The sequence below is a fragment of the Eumetopias jubatus genome, unplaced genomic scaffold (assembly GCF_037043125.1).
Source record: "Eumetopias jubatus isolate StellerSeaLion01/CBP00866 unplaced genomic scaffold, mEumJub1_p1.0 scaffold_7, whole genome shotgun sequence".
Taxonomy (NCBI): Eukaryota; Metazoa; Chordata; class Mammalia; order Carnivora; family Otariidae; genus Eumetopias; species Eumetopias jubatus.
This window is the reverse complement of record NW_028274813.1, coordinates 74246503-74263026: the sequence shown is the minus strand read 5'-3', so window position 1 is coordinate 74263026 and position 16524 is coordinate 74246503. Positions and strand designations below refer to the sequence as shown.

General features: G+C 36.9%; 1 protein-coding gene across 1 annotated transcript; it reads right to left on the bottom strand.

Moving 5' to 3' along the window:
• Positions 1–312: 312 nt before the first annotated feature.
• LOC114221345 (olfactory receptor 11H6-like) lies at positions 313–2914 on the bottom strand. The gene is made up of 2 exons (XM_028119460.2): positions 2894–2914; positions 313–1338 (listed from the first exon to the last, which is right to left on the bottom strand). Exons 1-2 carry the CDS (start codon positions 2912–2914, stop codon positions 313–315), a joined length of 1047 nt encoding a protein of 348 aa, XP_027975261.2.
• Positions 2915–16524: the final 13610 nt, after the last annotated feature.

Below are 16524 nucleotides of genomic sequence, written 5' to 3'. Positions count from 1 at the left end.
TAGAGAGACCATTTGACTAGAAAAACTAAGTGTAGGAATAGATTCATATAATAAAAGTCTAAAAAAAATATGAGGTCAAGGACTAGGTGAGTGACCACAGATAACAAGCAAGCAGTTATTGGAGGTCAGGGTAGAAGAGTCCAAAGTTCAGATATCCAGGTCACTTAATTCAAGTTACCATCTATCAAGCCCTGATTTGAAGGCAAGATCTGGTTTAATTGGGCATACTATTGTCCTGCATTTAACTAGGCAGAAGTTTCAGTCTGCATCTCTAGATACAAATGAATAAAGATCTACTTTGAGTCTGCATCTCTAGATACAAATGAATAAAGACGACTTAAGTGGGAAGAAATGAGGAAAAATTTTGTGATCTTGCCCCACTCGTGAGTTCTCATTTGCTCTAATTTCTGTGCACATACGAATTTTTCTCAAGACAGCTTTCACATCCTTGTTCCAGAGACTGTAGATCAGTGGGTTTATAAGTGGGGTCACCGATGAGTAGAACAAGGTTACAATCTTCTGTGTCCCACCTGGATTTCCAGAGGTTGGGCTGATGTACATCACCATGATGGATCCATAGAAGAGAGACACCACAGCCAGGTGGGAACCACAGGTGGAGAAGGCCTTACGTCGGCCAGCCGCTGAAGGGACACACAACACTGCTCTAAGAACCACGGTGTAGGACCCAAGGATGAAGAAGAAGGTGATGAAGATAATAAGAGAGTTCAGTATAGAACAGGAAAGCTCAATTCCAGGGGCAGGGATGCAGGACAGGGCCAGAAGAGGACCAGGGTCACAGACAAAGTGGTCAATGGTGTTGGGGCCACAAAAGGGGAGTTGTGTGATAAAATAGATAGGGATCGGATAGCAGAGGAAAGCTGTGACCCAGCACAGGGCCACCAGGTTCATGCAGAGATGGTTGTTCATGATGATCGGATAATGGAGAGGCTGGCAGATGGCCAAGTACCGATCAAAAGCCATGAGGGGCAGTAAGAGGGTCTCAGTGATGCCCATGGAGAAGAAGTAGAAGAACTGGAAAAAGCAAGCCGTGAAAGAGATGGCTTTGGTCTCAGATAGGAAGTTGTTTAGCATATTGGGAACAGTCGTGTTGATGTAACAGATCTCCAGGAGTGAGAAGTTGGCCAGCAGGATGTATATGGGGGTGTGAAGCCTGCGATCCAGCTTCACTGCACAGACAATGGCCCCATTCCTCATCACTGTCAGGATGTAGGACACAAACAACAGCATGACGAGGACAACCCGAACCTCCCTGGAGCACGGAAAACTCAGGAGTATGAATTCAGTCACTGTGCTGACTCCTGACATATTCATGGCTTCCTAAGGGATGGAGAAGAAAAGTGACAATGACAAAGATGGCCTTATTCTTTCATCCTCAGGATTATTTCCTTTGTGGTGATCCCTAGTTCCCTCAGATTCTATTATTCTATTAAATAAATAATATAACTATACTGCTGAAGACTGTGAACTTTGGAGAGTGCTTGGTATGCTCAGACTTTGAATCTTTGTATTCTCTCATTTCTCTTTCAGAATTTTCTCACAGTAAAAGACAGGATGTTATGTGATAAGCAGCTTGGAGGTGGTTAATGACAGTACTCACAAATGTAAGTAGGTATGAAAATCATGTATTTGTATCTACAGATTAAGAGATATAGACCCTTGATATTGGACACAGAATTTCAATTACTTAAATCTTTGGAATTAGAGACATAAATGTTAGGCATCTGAAGAGGGAGAAAGGTAACCACACACTGAAATCTTTATGCTTTTCACTTATTCTGGATCAGTGTTGTGTCTTAAGGTCATCTGACAACTGAGACAAAAAGCATCAAATGTACCATCCATTCTTCAGTGTTCATCATGGTTTGTTAACTCAATAAAAATTTGAACTCCCAGACATCTACATAATGGCTTTCATATCAGTTCCATCTTCTACCTGTTGAATTAAAATACTTCTGTAAAACCTTGGTCTAGGTTAAATCTCTACTTATGGGTAAAAAAAACTGAACAATGTATCTGGTAAATTATTTAAGGATTTTTGAGGGTTTTGCCTGAAGTGTCACAAAGTGTCCTAGAAGGCCTCTATTCTTCTGGTTTATGGATAGATGCTGAGGCTCACAAATGTCAGATACTCCCAAGCAGAGGCCTCTGGGAACCAAGAACTGTGCTGGGAGCCGTAAACTGACCCACTGGACAAAGATTCCCCTCCTACTTCCTCACGCCCCCTGTCACCCCCATCCTACTCTAGATGTGGAAGGTTGGCATTGTTTTGGGGAAGTTGAAGGAGAATCTTTGTGAAAACTTCTTTGTGTGAGTTAGACTTGGATGTTGTGTGATTTCCATGGTGAGAAAAGCAAAACAAAGCCTATGAAATTGCTTATAGTTTTGTTGTTAGTAGTTTGGTCTTAATTTATTAATTTATTTTAGGATCCCTTCCATTAGTGAGGGACAGTCATCATTTGGGCCTAAATGACTCAAGCGACATGATTGAGTGATGATATTTATTCAGGAAAATATAAGTGCAGAATATACACCCAGACACTTTTAATAAAAGTATTCTAGCTAATGTGTTAGTTATAAAATGCATTAGTTTCCAGATTGGATAATGCCATAGCTTTAAGGATGATCTTGATGATTGCAATTAGTGACACAAGGGATCAGAGTAACTCAGATTTTTCCACATCACACTTTGCTGTAAGTTTCCTCTTGGGTCTTTGACTAGATCATATTTGGCAAAACCAAGCTGTTTCAGGAATTCAGAGAAACGCAGAAGGGAAAGAAACCATGAGGAAAGAAGTGTAAAAGAGGAAGTATTTGTTGATCAATGTGTATGAGGATTGCAAGGGCTTTGTAAGCCATGTGGGAGTGAATCCACCACCCAGGAGTGCTCAGTCATGTTGTTCTCCTCAAGATGCCTGATCATTATCTCTGTGACAGAACCAAACATGGCTAAAATCAGAGAGAGCTGAATTGTTTTCTGCCCTGCTCCTCATAGCCACTTGTCAGTCATTTCCAGATGTCACTTCACTAACATGCTATTTCCCTCAAAGACCTGGTTCTGACTGGATGCCCCTCCTCGTTAATAAGGACGGACTTTCCATACTTCCTCAACCTCATCTCTCTCACTTCCCTGATTTCCAGCCCTCTTAATTGTAAAGATGAATCTCCTTACATTCTTCATGTAACGTGAGGTGCTCCTGTTTCCACAACCGCATAAAAGAAGGCAGAGTTAGAAGGCATACCTAAGAACTGCCCTATATTGAATGTCTTCTGAACCTACCTCCTTACAGATCTGGCAGGTCTGACTTGGAACCTTCTGTTTTCACTGCTGCAGAAGGCAGGCAGGAGGGAGGGCATGGCATCCTTGGCAGAGCACAGCCCAGAGAGGGTGCTTACATTACTGGACACATGATACTGCTTTGGAGAGAAATTGGTATATTTGCTGCACAACAGAGACTTATCTGTTTCTCTGAAATCTGTGTCTGATTCCTCCTAAGGGATATAGTCTCCTGTGAATTCTAAAAGTGAGAATTTATGAGAGAAGATTGTCAGTTATATCCCGAGGATATATTCCCCTCAGGAGCCCCTTGATTGGCCTTTGGGACTCAGTTTCCCCATGATGATCTGCTACTCTCATGCTATTCTTACAGCAGACACTTATTTTGTTGTGTAGACAGGTTACTCTTATGACAGTGCAATCTCTATAGCATTACCAGCTTGCCTGGAATACAAGATTTTTGCTTATCTTCTTGTTCTTTTATATTCAATTTTATTCATTTTTTGAGTTTTTAAGTCTTATCTGTCAATATCAGAGTTCTCATTCTCATTCCTATTGGCTCACTCCATGGCTTGAAAAGGGTAATTCCCTTTTTCTGTTAAGAGGCTCTCCTAAGTCAGGGCTGTGTTTCTAGTAGGACACTGATAAGTAAATTCCATCTCATGTTGGACAGGTATCAGGAGCAGAGACCATGGGGTAGGTGATGAAATGCCAAAGTTCTAGAAGGTACTTCCCATTCTAGTCCTTTACAGTATTTCAAATTATTTTTAGCAGATATCCCCAAAAGCTGATATGAATTCTGGAATATTCTTGCTTCTTTTAAGCAAAATATTGTTAAGAGAGGTGTCTGAAACTTCAGGTCCCCTTTGTTTTCTTTCTTTCTTTTTAGGTGTTATTGACATATTACATTATTTTAGTTTCAGGTATAGAACAGAATGATTTGATATTTGTATATGTTGTAAAATAATCACTACAATAAGTCTAAACATCCATCACCATACATAATTACAGAAATATTTTTCTTGTGGTAAGAAATTTTAAGATCTACTCCTACTTAGGAGTTTTCAAATATGCAATACAGTATTATTAACAATAGTCACCTTGCTGTACATTACACCCCAGGACTTATTTTATAACTAGAAATTTGTGCCTTTTGACCCCCTTCACCTATTTCACCCACCCCCATCCCTCACCTCTGGCAACCATGAGTCTTTTTTCTGTATCTATGAGCTTGGTTTTAGGATTTTTGTTTTGTTTTGATTTGATTTTAGATTCCACATATAAGTGAGGTTATAGGGTATTTATCTCAGTCTGATTCATTTTACTTAGCATAATGCCCTCAAGTTTCATCCATGTTGTTGCAAATAGCAAGATTTCCATCTTTTTATGACTGAATAATATTCCACTACTATATACACACTTTCTTTATCCTTTCATCCATTGATGGACATTTAGGTTGTTTCCACTTCCTGGCCTTTGTAAATAATGATGCATTTACATGGGGGTGCAGATATCTCTTGTAAATAGTGATTTCATTTCCATCAGATATGGACCCAGAAGTGGAATTGCTGGATTATATGGTAGTTCTCTTATTAATTTTTTTTTTGAGGAAACTTCATACTGTTTTCTGTAGTGGCTGTACTAATTTACATTCCCATAACAGTGTACGAAGGTTCTTTTTCTTCACATTCTCACCAGCACCTGTTATTTCTTGTCTTTTTGATAGCCATTCCAACAAGTGTGAGGCTATTTGTCACTCTGGTTTTGATTTGCATTTTCCTCATGAGAAAGAGACTTGTTAAATACTCCCTCATTTAAAAAAATATATATATTCCCTCATTTTATTTTAATGAAAAGTGATAAAGTAGTAATAAGGAAGATAAATAGCAAGTATAATCTTATTTATTGGGGATTAAATGGTCCTAATTACTACTGAAAAAGAATGCTAAATTCATTAATATGATGTGCTGTATAAAAAGAGCATTGGGTGTCTCAGATTGACCTCTATTTGTATTATAGATCTCTCATATACTTAACTATATGATCCTTGGTGTATTATTTAACCTCATTAAGCCCTAAATATTTAACTATAAATATACTAGTTCTATCCTGATACAGTTGTGAAAACTAAATAACAATGTATGTAAAATACCGACTATGTGGTAAATATTCAATAAATGAGAGTCTTCCCCTTTTCCCTTCTTTTGTGTTAAACTTCATGCAAAATTTTCTCTGGAAGAAATATTTCTGTTATTCTGTTTTGTAATTTCTTACATATATAAAAGAAAAAATTCATGCATAAATATATGTGTATATATTTATACTCTACCTTTTCCACAAAACAAACAAAATATGTAAACAAAAAATTTAAATCTAAATGAACATAGCTAGGAATAAAATTCTATCAAAAAACCTAAGTTTAAGAAAGCTTTCACAACAGAAAGAGTTAGCTATCATAGCTAACATCATATTTAATCATGAGAAACTTAGTTTTCCACTAAATTCAGATAGAAAGCAAAGACATCCCTTCTCACCATTCCTTTACAACATTGTACTGGAAGTCCTTGTTAATGCAATAAGACAAGAAAAGAAAATGTGTACCGATTGGGAAGGAAGACATAAAACTATCCTTTTTCACAGATAACATGATTATCTATGTAGAAAATCTGAAAGAATTGTTAGGCAGTTAGTTAGGTTCTAACAGGATACCTGGAGGCCAGCCATGAGGAAGTCATGGCCAGCTCTCAGGAGAGTCACCTGGCAGCACCCCACAAAAAGCCAGATTAAACCAGACAGGCCCAAGATGTCGGGTGCCATAACAGGAAACCCCTGACCAAATTAAGGAGAAAAACCATGAAACCCTGCATCCCTGCCCCAAGTAATGAATATTCCATCCCCTACTTAATAACTGTCAATAAAAGATAGAAACCCAATCCCCAGAGTGTGCATCTCTCTCTCTCTCTCTGTTTGCCCATTCTCAGATCTCAAGAGTGTACTTTTTTGCTTTAATAAACATTGCCATTTGTGTTGCTCATCCACTGTGTTGTGTGTGCATGTCCTTGAATTCTTTCTCAAGATAAGACCAAGAACTTTTGGTGACACCTTTGGGGATGGCCTGAGTCAAGGCCCCAGGGCCCAGAGTCTCCCCAGTTCACCCAGCAACAGAATCAATAAAAACATTCCTGGAACTAGAAAGTGGTATTAGGGTGCAGGATACAAGTTCAGTATACAAAATCAATTGCTTTCCTATATACCATCAATGAACAAAGGGAATTTGAAGTTAAAAACATTTACCATTTACATTAGCACCTCAAAAAATTAAATATTTACATATCTGACAAAATACGTGTAAGAACTATGAGGAGAAGTACAAAATTCTGATGAACAAAATCAAAGAACTAAATGAATGGCGAGATATTCAATGTTCATTAATAGGGAGATCCAATATTGTCAAGATGTCAGTATTGTCTAGATGTCCCAACTTGATTTACAGATTCAATGCAATCCCAGCTAAAATTCCAGAAATTATTTTGTGAACATCAACAAACTGATTCTAAAGTTTATATAAGAGAAAAAATACTCACAATAGTTGATACAATATTGAAGGAGAAGAACGAAGTGGGAAGACCAACCCAAAATGACTTTAAGAGTAAACTATAAGGCTACAGTAATTAAGACAGTATGATACTGGCAAAAGAATAGACTAATAGGTCAGTGTAACAGAATAGAGGGCCCATAAATATAGTGAACTGATCTTTGACAAAGGATCAAAGGCAAAATGGAGCAAAGATAGTCTCTTCAGCAAATGGTGTTGGAACAACTGGACATTCACATGCAAAAAAAAATGAAGCTAGATTTAAACCTTTAAACTTTCACAAAATGAACGCAAAATGGATCATAGACCTAAGTGTAAAATGCAAAACTACAAAATTCCTAGAAGATAAATAGGAAAAAACCTAGATGACCTTGGGTATGGTGATACATTTTTAGACATAATACCGAAGACATAATCTGTAAAAGAAATAATTGATAAGCTGGGCTTCATTAAAATTAAAAACTTTTGTTCTGTGAAAGACAATGTCAAGAGAATTAGAAGACACAGGAGAAAATATTTGCAAAAGATATATCTGATAAAGAACTATCAATCCAAAATAAACAAAGAACTCTTAAAAATGCAACAATAAGAAAACAATCAATCCAAACAAAAGTTGGCCAAAGACTTTGACACTTCACCAAAGAAGACATCAAGATGACAAATAAGTATATGAAAAGATGTTCCACATCATATGTAATCAGAGAAATGCAAATTAAAATAATTAGATGCCACTACACACCTGAAGACATCCAGATGGCTAACAGACACATGAAAAGATGCTCAACACACTTGGCATCAGGGAAATACAAGCCAAAACTACAAGGAGATACCACCTCACACCTTCAGAATGGCTAAAATTAACAACAGAAGAAACAACGGTGTTGGCAAGGATACAGAGAAAGGGGACCCCTCCTACACTGTTGGTGGGAATGCAAGCTGGTGCAGCCACTCTGGAAAACAGTATGGAGGTTCCTCAAAAAGTTAAAAATAGAACTACCTTACAATCCAACAATTGTTCTACTAGGTATTTAATCAAAGGACACAAAAATACTAATTTGAAGGGATACATGTACTCTGATATTTATAGCAGCATTATCAATAATAGCCAAATTATGAAAATAGCCCAAATGTCCATTGACTGATGAATGGATAAAAAAGAAGTGGAAATATATATGCAATGGAATTACTCAGCCATAAAAAAGAATGAAACCTTGCCATTGGCAACAACATGGATGGAGCTAGAGAGTATTATGCTAAACAAAATAAGTCAGAGAAAAAATGATTTCATTCATATGTGGAATTTAAAAAACCAAACAAACATAGGGATGAAAAAACAGCCAAACCAAGAAACAGACTCTTAACTATTAGAGAAGTGATGGTTACTGGAAGGGAGGTGGGTATGGGGATGGGTTAAATAGGTGATGGGGATTATGGAGGACACTTGTGATGAGCACCAGGTGTTGAATATGTTAAAATCACTAAATTCTACACCTGAAACTAATATTACACTACACGTTAACTGGAATTTAAATAAAAACTTTTAAAAAGATAAAGAAATGAGCTATCAAACAATGAAAAGACATGGAGGAACCTTAAACGCATATTACTAAGTGAAACAAACCAGTCTGAAAAGGCTACAGACTGTGATTCCAACTATGACGTTCCGGAAAGAGCAAAACTAATGGAGACGATAAAAAGATTTATACAGGGTAAGAGGTGAAAAACCACCCACACAGAGGCATTTTCACTGCGTTTCCCAAGATTCAAACTCTACCGCTTAGGTTTGCTACATTCAGCAGGAGAATGTCAGGGACAGAGAAGAAAACCTTAAAATCGTTCAAACAGCGAGATTAAAAATTCAAACACTGAGTTGATGTGGCTGGCCATGCCTCCTACCTTGGGCTGACCGAGTCTCTCCCTGGAGATTTACCTGGGACTCAGGAGGGCCAGCTCAGTCCTGCTGGACCACAAGCAATTCCCCGCCTCAAAGCGGACGTCGGAGCCTGGCGGAGAGCTGGGACGTCTGTGCCTGAGCGTGGGCCCTGTTGGCGCCTGCCCAGAGCACGTTTGGGAGCGCTGGACCCTATATGCAGCCTGTTAGCTTCTGCTGTGGGCGCACCTGCTCTTGGCACTAGAGAGGACCGCGGGCAACTGTGCTGCTCCCTCGTTTGCTATTAAGGCACTGTGATTTACAGCCCCGAGGAGTCTACTTTTGCCCCCTCATTTTTCCCCCTGCGGTAATAAATTGTATTATGGAGACCCAGAAAAAAAATTAATACTTGCCAGGGGTGGAGGCGGAGGAAAGATAAACAGAAGACAGAGGATTTTTAGGGCAGTGAGAATACCCTGTATGCTGTTATAAGGATGGATATACATTTGTCCAAAACCATGGAATGTACAATACCAAGAGTGAACTCTAAGGTAAACTTTGGGTGCTTATGATGATGTCAATGTCCATTTATCCTTGGTGTAAAAATGTACCATTCTGGTGAGTGATGTCAGTAATGGGAGAGGCAATGGGTGGGTGTGTGTGTGTCCGTCCATGCAAGGGATATATGTGAAAATCTCTGCCTACCTCTCAATTTTGTTGTAAACCTAAAACTGCTCTAAAAAATGGATGTCTTAAAAAAAGAATGCTGTCAGACTGCTGTCAGAAGATACAGTAAATATAAATAAACACCCAAATAAAGAACAAAAAAGCTTAATGAAATATAGGATACACCAGCACACTCATCATACATAAGAAACATAATATTGTGAGAGACAACAGATCAGTAAATAAAACTTCAATTTCAGAATAAACATCTTTGAGCATCCTAGAATCCAAAGCAAAAAAGAAAGCTAAATAAATTATATTGTTCTAATTTATAATGAGACAATATAATGCAGAGAAGCAAAATTTTACAGAAGATGATACTTCAAAAAGAATTTATTCAATTAGGTTCCCCGTGGTTTTATTTAAAAAATTATTTTTACAATTTTCCTGTAAAATACAATATGTAGCATAAAATGAGCAAAACATATGTGTAAAGTATAATAAATATAAAGCAAACATCCAATAGCCACTACCAAAGTCAAGTAGGGCATCGCAAGGACTCTGGAAGTTCCTTTGTTTTTTTATCACACCTAATTCTCCCTCTAACTTCTCCTGTAAACTTCTTTGCTTTATGCTTTTTATTCATCCACTAAAAAATAGATTTACCTGTTTTAAAACTTTCTATAAATGTAATCATATTTAATATATTCTTTTTTTAAAATGTATTTCTTTTTACTTTATATACAGGCAAACTCAGTCCTTGAATTAAATTCACCTTGATCAGATTTTGCTTATGTGTTTTGAAGCTCTGTTGTTGGGTACCTCTTACTTTTGGAACTGTTATATCTTTTGCAAGAAATGACCCCTTTTGAATCATGGAATGTCCTTCTCTCTGGTAATATTCCTCATTCTGAAGTCTACTTTGTCTAATATTAATGTAGCTCCTACAACTTTCTTTTGTTTAATGTTTGAATAGCACGTTTTTCTAGTATTTTACTTTTTTTACTATTTTTAGATTTTATTTTATTTTTAATCTATCATTTTTATTGAAAGTAGATTTCTTATAGATAGCATATTGTTAGGTCTTCCTTTTTTTTCTAACTTATCCCAGTCTTTTGGTTTCTTTAGATCATTTATATCTAATCTAATTTCTGATATGGTTGGATTAAAATTACCATTTTGCTAATTGCATTCTATTTATTCTATCTATTCAGTTCTTTTTCTGCCTCCCTTTGTGTTAGTTTTTATGAATCCATTTTAACTCCATCCTTTCCCAATATTTATATCTTTTTTAAATATTTTATTTTTTAAGATTATTTATTTATTTATTTGACAGAGAGACACAGCTAGAGAGAGGGAACACAAGCAGGGGGAGTGGGAGAGAGAGAAGCAGACATCCAGTAGAGCAGAAAGCCCGATGCAAGGCTCAATCCCAGGACCCTGGAATCATGACCTAAGCTGAAAGCAGACGCTTAACGACTGAGCCACCAGACGCCCCCTTTTTTAAATATTTTAAATTGTTGTTCTAGGACTAAAAATATTTAATCAAAGTCTAACTTCAAATAATATTACTACTTGATGTGTGGTGAGAGAGATTTACACCAGTATATCCCCAATTCCTCACTCTCATCCTTTGGGCGATTTTTTTTTGTCATAAATTCTACTTTTACTTAGACCATAAACAAAAAATATTGCTACCATACTTATTTCTTTTATTCCATTCCCAATGCATTTCATTTCTTTGGTGGATCCATGTGTCTGTCTAGTATCACATTACTTCTGCCTGAAAAAATTAAACATTATTCATAGTGCAAGTCTACTTGGCAGTGAATTCCCTGTTTGTTTTTATAAGAAAGTATATATTTCTCCTCCATTTTTCCTCCTGCTTTATTGAGGTATGATTGACAAATAAAAATTATATATAGTTAAGTTGTACAGTGAGGTTTTTTGAAGATATACAACATGATGATTTAATATATGTATGCATTGTGAGGAAATGAGTACCACCTCAAGTTAATTAATACATTTATCACCTTTCGCAATTACACTTTTTATGTGACGAGAACACTTAGGATCTATTCTCTTGATATATTTCAAGTCTGCAATACCATACTATTAATTATAGTCACCATGCGCATATTAAAGCCCCAGAACTTATTCATCTTATAACTGAAAGTTTGTACCCTTTGACCAATATCTCCCCATTCCCTCACCACCCCCATCCTTGGCCACCGGCCCCTGGCAGTCACCATTCCACTGTCTGGTTTGATGAGTTCAACTTTTTTAGATTCCACATGTAAGTGAAATCACACAATATTTATCTTTCTGTGTTTGGCTTATTTCACTTAGCATAATGTCCTCCAGTTTCATTCATGTTGTCACAAATAGCAGAATTTCCTTCTTTTTTATGGTTGAACAGTATTCCAGAGTTTTTGGCTATTTGAGTCTTTTGTGGTTTCATACAAAGTTTAAGGTTGTTTTTCCTACTTCTGTGAAAAATGCCATTAGAATTTTGATAGGGATTGCATTAGATCTATAGATGACTTTTGGTAGGACGGACATTGTAATAAGATTAATTCTTCTAATCCATGAACAGTATATCTTTCCATTTATTTGTGTCTTCTTCAATTTCTTTCATCAATGTCCTAAACTTTTCAGTGTACAGGTCTTTCACCTCCTTGATTAAATTTATTCCTAAGTATTTTTACTTTTTGATGCTTGGCAGCAGGAGTGTTCCTGGCCCATGACTGAATTAAAGGGCCATTTCAGGATCTACAGTTGGACCAAGCTCCAAGGGGCTTCCTCAGGGACATGGACAGGCGTGTCTACCACCCAGTCCCTTGGTGTACACAACTAGTGGCTAACAGGGACTAGAATTGGGTCACAGGCCACTTCAAGGTCCACAGCCAGACTGAGGTTAGCAGGACTGCTACTTGTGGCACAGGCAAGTGACTCCTACTGAGTCCTTCAGTGGATGGATGGTGTTGGAGGGGAGACCAAGACCAAATATTTTTTAGTCAAGTCCACAGGGATGGGACTGTTTCTGAATCTGTATCCAGGAAATAGATCAGTGAGTCTGCCACCTGGGCATGTGTCTGCCTACTCAAAGTGGCCCTCTTTGATCATGGGCTACACTGGGGTTTCACAATCTCTTATCTAGATCCCAAAGCTCCCACAAAGGCACTTTTGTCCATGGATGGCTGCCAAATTATTGGTACTTAGGGGGGATACAAGGCCAATTACCAAAGCCAAAAAACACACTACAAGGGGAGCCTGTGTGGCTCAGTCAGTTGAATGTCCAACTCTTGGTTTTGGCTCAGGCATGATCTCAGGGTCATGGGATCGAGCTTTCTTTTAGGCTCTGTGTTCAGTGTGGAGTCTGTTTTTCCCTCTCCTTCCCCCACACAAAACGAAAACTACTGCCAACATCCCTGGTAAATATACATGCAAACATTTTCAACAAAATATAAGGAAACCAAATTCAACAATACATTAAAAGGCTCATACACCATGATCAAGTGGGAATCATCCCTGGGATGCAAGGATAGTTTAACATAAGTAAATTAATATATGTGATACACTACATTAACAAAATGAGGGATAAAAACCATATGACCATCTCAATAGATGTAGAAGAAGCATTTGGTTAAATATGACATCCTTTCATGATTAAAAAAAAAAGACTTTTAAAAATGTGAGTGGAGAAGAAACATACCTCAACATAATAAAAGCCATATATGACAGGCCTACAGCAAACATCATACTCAATGGTAAAAGGTCAAAAGATTTTTGCTAAAGTCAGAAACAAGGTCATGGTGTCACGCTTACCATTTCTATTCAATGTAGTACTGGGAGTCCTAGCCAGAGCAATCAGTCAAGAAAAAGAAATAAAAGACATCAAATCAGAAAAAAAAGTAAATTGTTTTTGCAGATGACATGATCTTATATAGAGGAAGTCCTAAAGACTCCACCAAAAAACTATTGGAACTCTCAAAAAATTGAGTAAAATTGTAGGATACAAAATCAACATACAGAGATCAGTTGTGCTTATATTCACTATGAAATATCTGAAAAAGAAATAAAGAAAATAATCCCATTTACAATAACATCAAAAATAATAAAATACTTAAGAATAAATTTAACCAAGGAGGTGAAAGATCTGTACACTGAAAACTATAAGACTTTGATGAAAGAAACTGAAAAAAGACACTGATAAATGGAGAGATATTCCCTACTCACAGATAGGAAGAGCCACTATTGTAAAAAGGTCCATACTGTCCAAAGTCATCAATAGATTCAATGCAATCCCTATCAAAATTCCAATGGCATTTTTTTCACAGAAATGGGGGGAAAAAACCTAGAATTTGAATGGAACCATAAAAGATCCTGAATATGCAACACAATTCTAACAAAAAACAAAGCTGGAGGCATCACACTTCCTCATTTCAAGCTATACTACAAAGCTAAAGTAATCAAAACTATACAGCATTGGCACAAAAATGGACACATAACCCAACAGAACAGAATCAAGAGTCAAGAAATAAACCCTTTACAAATATAGTCAACTAATATTTAACAAAGGAGCCAAAAATACTCAGTGGAGAAATGGTGTAGAGTGTCCTTGAATATCAAGTTCACATACAAGTTACCCCAGTAACCAGCAATAAAGATTTTCTCATTGATCATCACTGTCACCATTTCCTAAGAGTCATATTTTGAAGAAGTGGTTTAAGAGGATCCTCAGAAGAAACCTCAATTTTTTTAAGAAGAAAAACAAAAGACCAATGATAAAAAATCTCTTCTTGTGTTTGCACTGATTTCAAATTTCCCACTCTTAGAAAAGGAAATCATAAAGGAAACTGATAATTTGACTAATTTAGTCAATTAAATGGCTCCTGCCATCTTGGATTTCAGTCACACAAGGCAGTACCTACCTGTTACCAACCACCTGGTCATTACAGTGGAAGACTCCAGAAAAACATAGCAGATTTAACTTTAAAGTGACCAACAGAATATAGTTTCATGCTTCTCTGTTGCAACACTTCACAAGCATTTATTCACAAACATATTTCAGTTTCAGAATTCGAGTCATGGGCAAAACTTCCATTTATTGCACTAATCTCCACAGAGGATGATTCTTTAATGGAATGCAATCTCTGCAATAGAAAGCTTCCTGAAATTTATTTACTATTTCCCCTGGATTCTCTGTTTCCTATGAAACAAAACTAATCTACTAGGAGCTAATCTACTAAAACCTGGATGAGCCCCAAAGATCGGAAAGAGGATGCACTCCAGGGGAAACGTGAGGAAGCCACTGAAACCACTTGGGGAGAGACATTGAGTTTTAGAGGAATCCCTGAGAGGGATTAATCCCTGAGATTAAACACTGGTTTGCATGTTAAAATGTCTCAGTAAACTCCTAGAAAACAAGCTTCTAAAGCCTCCAGAAATTAAGGAAGTCCAGTGAACCACATATAATGCTCTCACCTGGAGTTTTCATTATCAAAGCCAATGAAGAGATAATGCCTTTATGTTCAACCCCACTGTGTCCATCCCTCTTTCCAAGCTGAGCCAGGAAATCCATCATTGTATGTAAGAGAAGGGGACTAATTGCCCATATTACAACTACTGCTGTGATATACTACAGACTGCCTTTTACTTTATAAATCTAATTAGACATTGTTCCTCTGTAGTAGTATAGTGTGAACATTCCATATGTGAATACAGGACATGTGCGTTCATTGGGTAAAAAGTCATGAACCCTCTGTGAAGCTTATCTGTAAAATGAAAAGTTAGAGTAAATTATCTGAACCATTTTTCCCCAATTCTATTATTTTTTTATTATTAAGGACTATCTTTCTGAAAATAATCTCTTTCTAGGACTAATCAGGTGTTATATTCTTCTCTCAGACCACCTGAGAAGACACTATATCATGTGAGGGACATTTGGAAGGAGGCTATGTAATCAAATTATTATTCTTGAGGTGGCCACCCAAGAATGTGATTGGTTGATTTGTTGCTTTCTCATACTAGAAAGGAGTGTATGAAAAACCTAGTCCCCTAGAATTATAGCTCATATAGTGATTTATGAATGCCAAAAGCATGAAAACAGCATTTTTATGGTATAAAATGGTGGATTTTCCATTCTAATACCCTACCTATTCTGAGCAAGTATTTTGGAGGCTTTCAAGGATGAAGTTATGCAGAACTTTATGGAGTCAGTTTAGTCCTTCAGTGATTAAAATAAAAATTGATTACTCTGGATTTTCCATTAAGCTCCCCACCCTTTGATTATCCCATTACTTACCAACACTTTGACCAAAGTTTACAGGAAAAATAATGTTTCTGCTAATCAATTTTACAGGGTATGGTGGTAGAAAAAATGAAATTAAGTGTGAAGTTGTTGGTGTATAATGGAGAGTGTCTTGAACTGTTATTCACATTAAGTAGGCATGGTCCATTTTTCAGAAAGGACAAGAAGCAACTGATCTCAGGATCCTGGTTTCTAGTTTGAATCTTTGAGCCTGGACTTAGTCCCTGAGCAGCAGGGAAACTAGTTTATTTATGCTTCATAAATAACAGTCTGGAAATTGTCTGTTGAGCACCTTATTCAGTGAAAGTGGAAAACAAATGTCTTTCGAGTTCAACATTGATTGGAAAACTGGACAACTTTAGAACATGGATGCGCAAACCTCCTTTTTATGCTTCCTTAAAAACCACCAACAAGGGACTAGTAACATTGAAGTCCAAATCTCTGTTCTTATTTGCCTTTCAAATTTCTTTACCCTTCATTCCTGGCAAAGTTATAACTGGTGACCTCCAATAGATAAGGCAAGAGGTCTGAATTTAACAAGAAAACTCAATATTGAAACTACCATTTCTAAGACTCTTAGTGCTTTTCAATATTAATTAAAGATTACTCTGTTGTTTAAACACAAAAATTTTAACTTTTTTGTTCAATACTTTTTTTTACATTTTTTTATTTTATTATGTTATGTTAATCACCATACATTACATCATTAGTTTTTGATGTAGTGTTCCATGATTCATTGTTTGTGTATAGCACTCAGTGCTCCATTCAGTTCTTAAATACTGTTG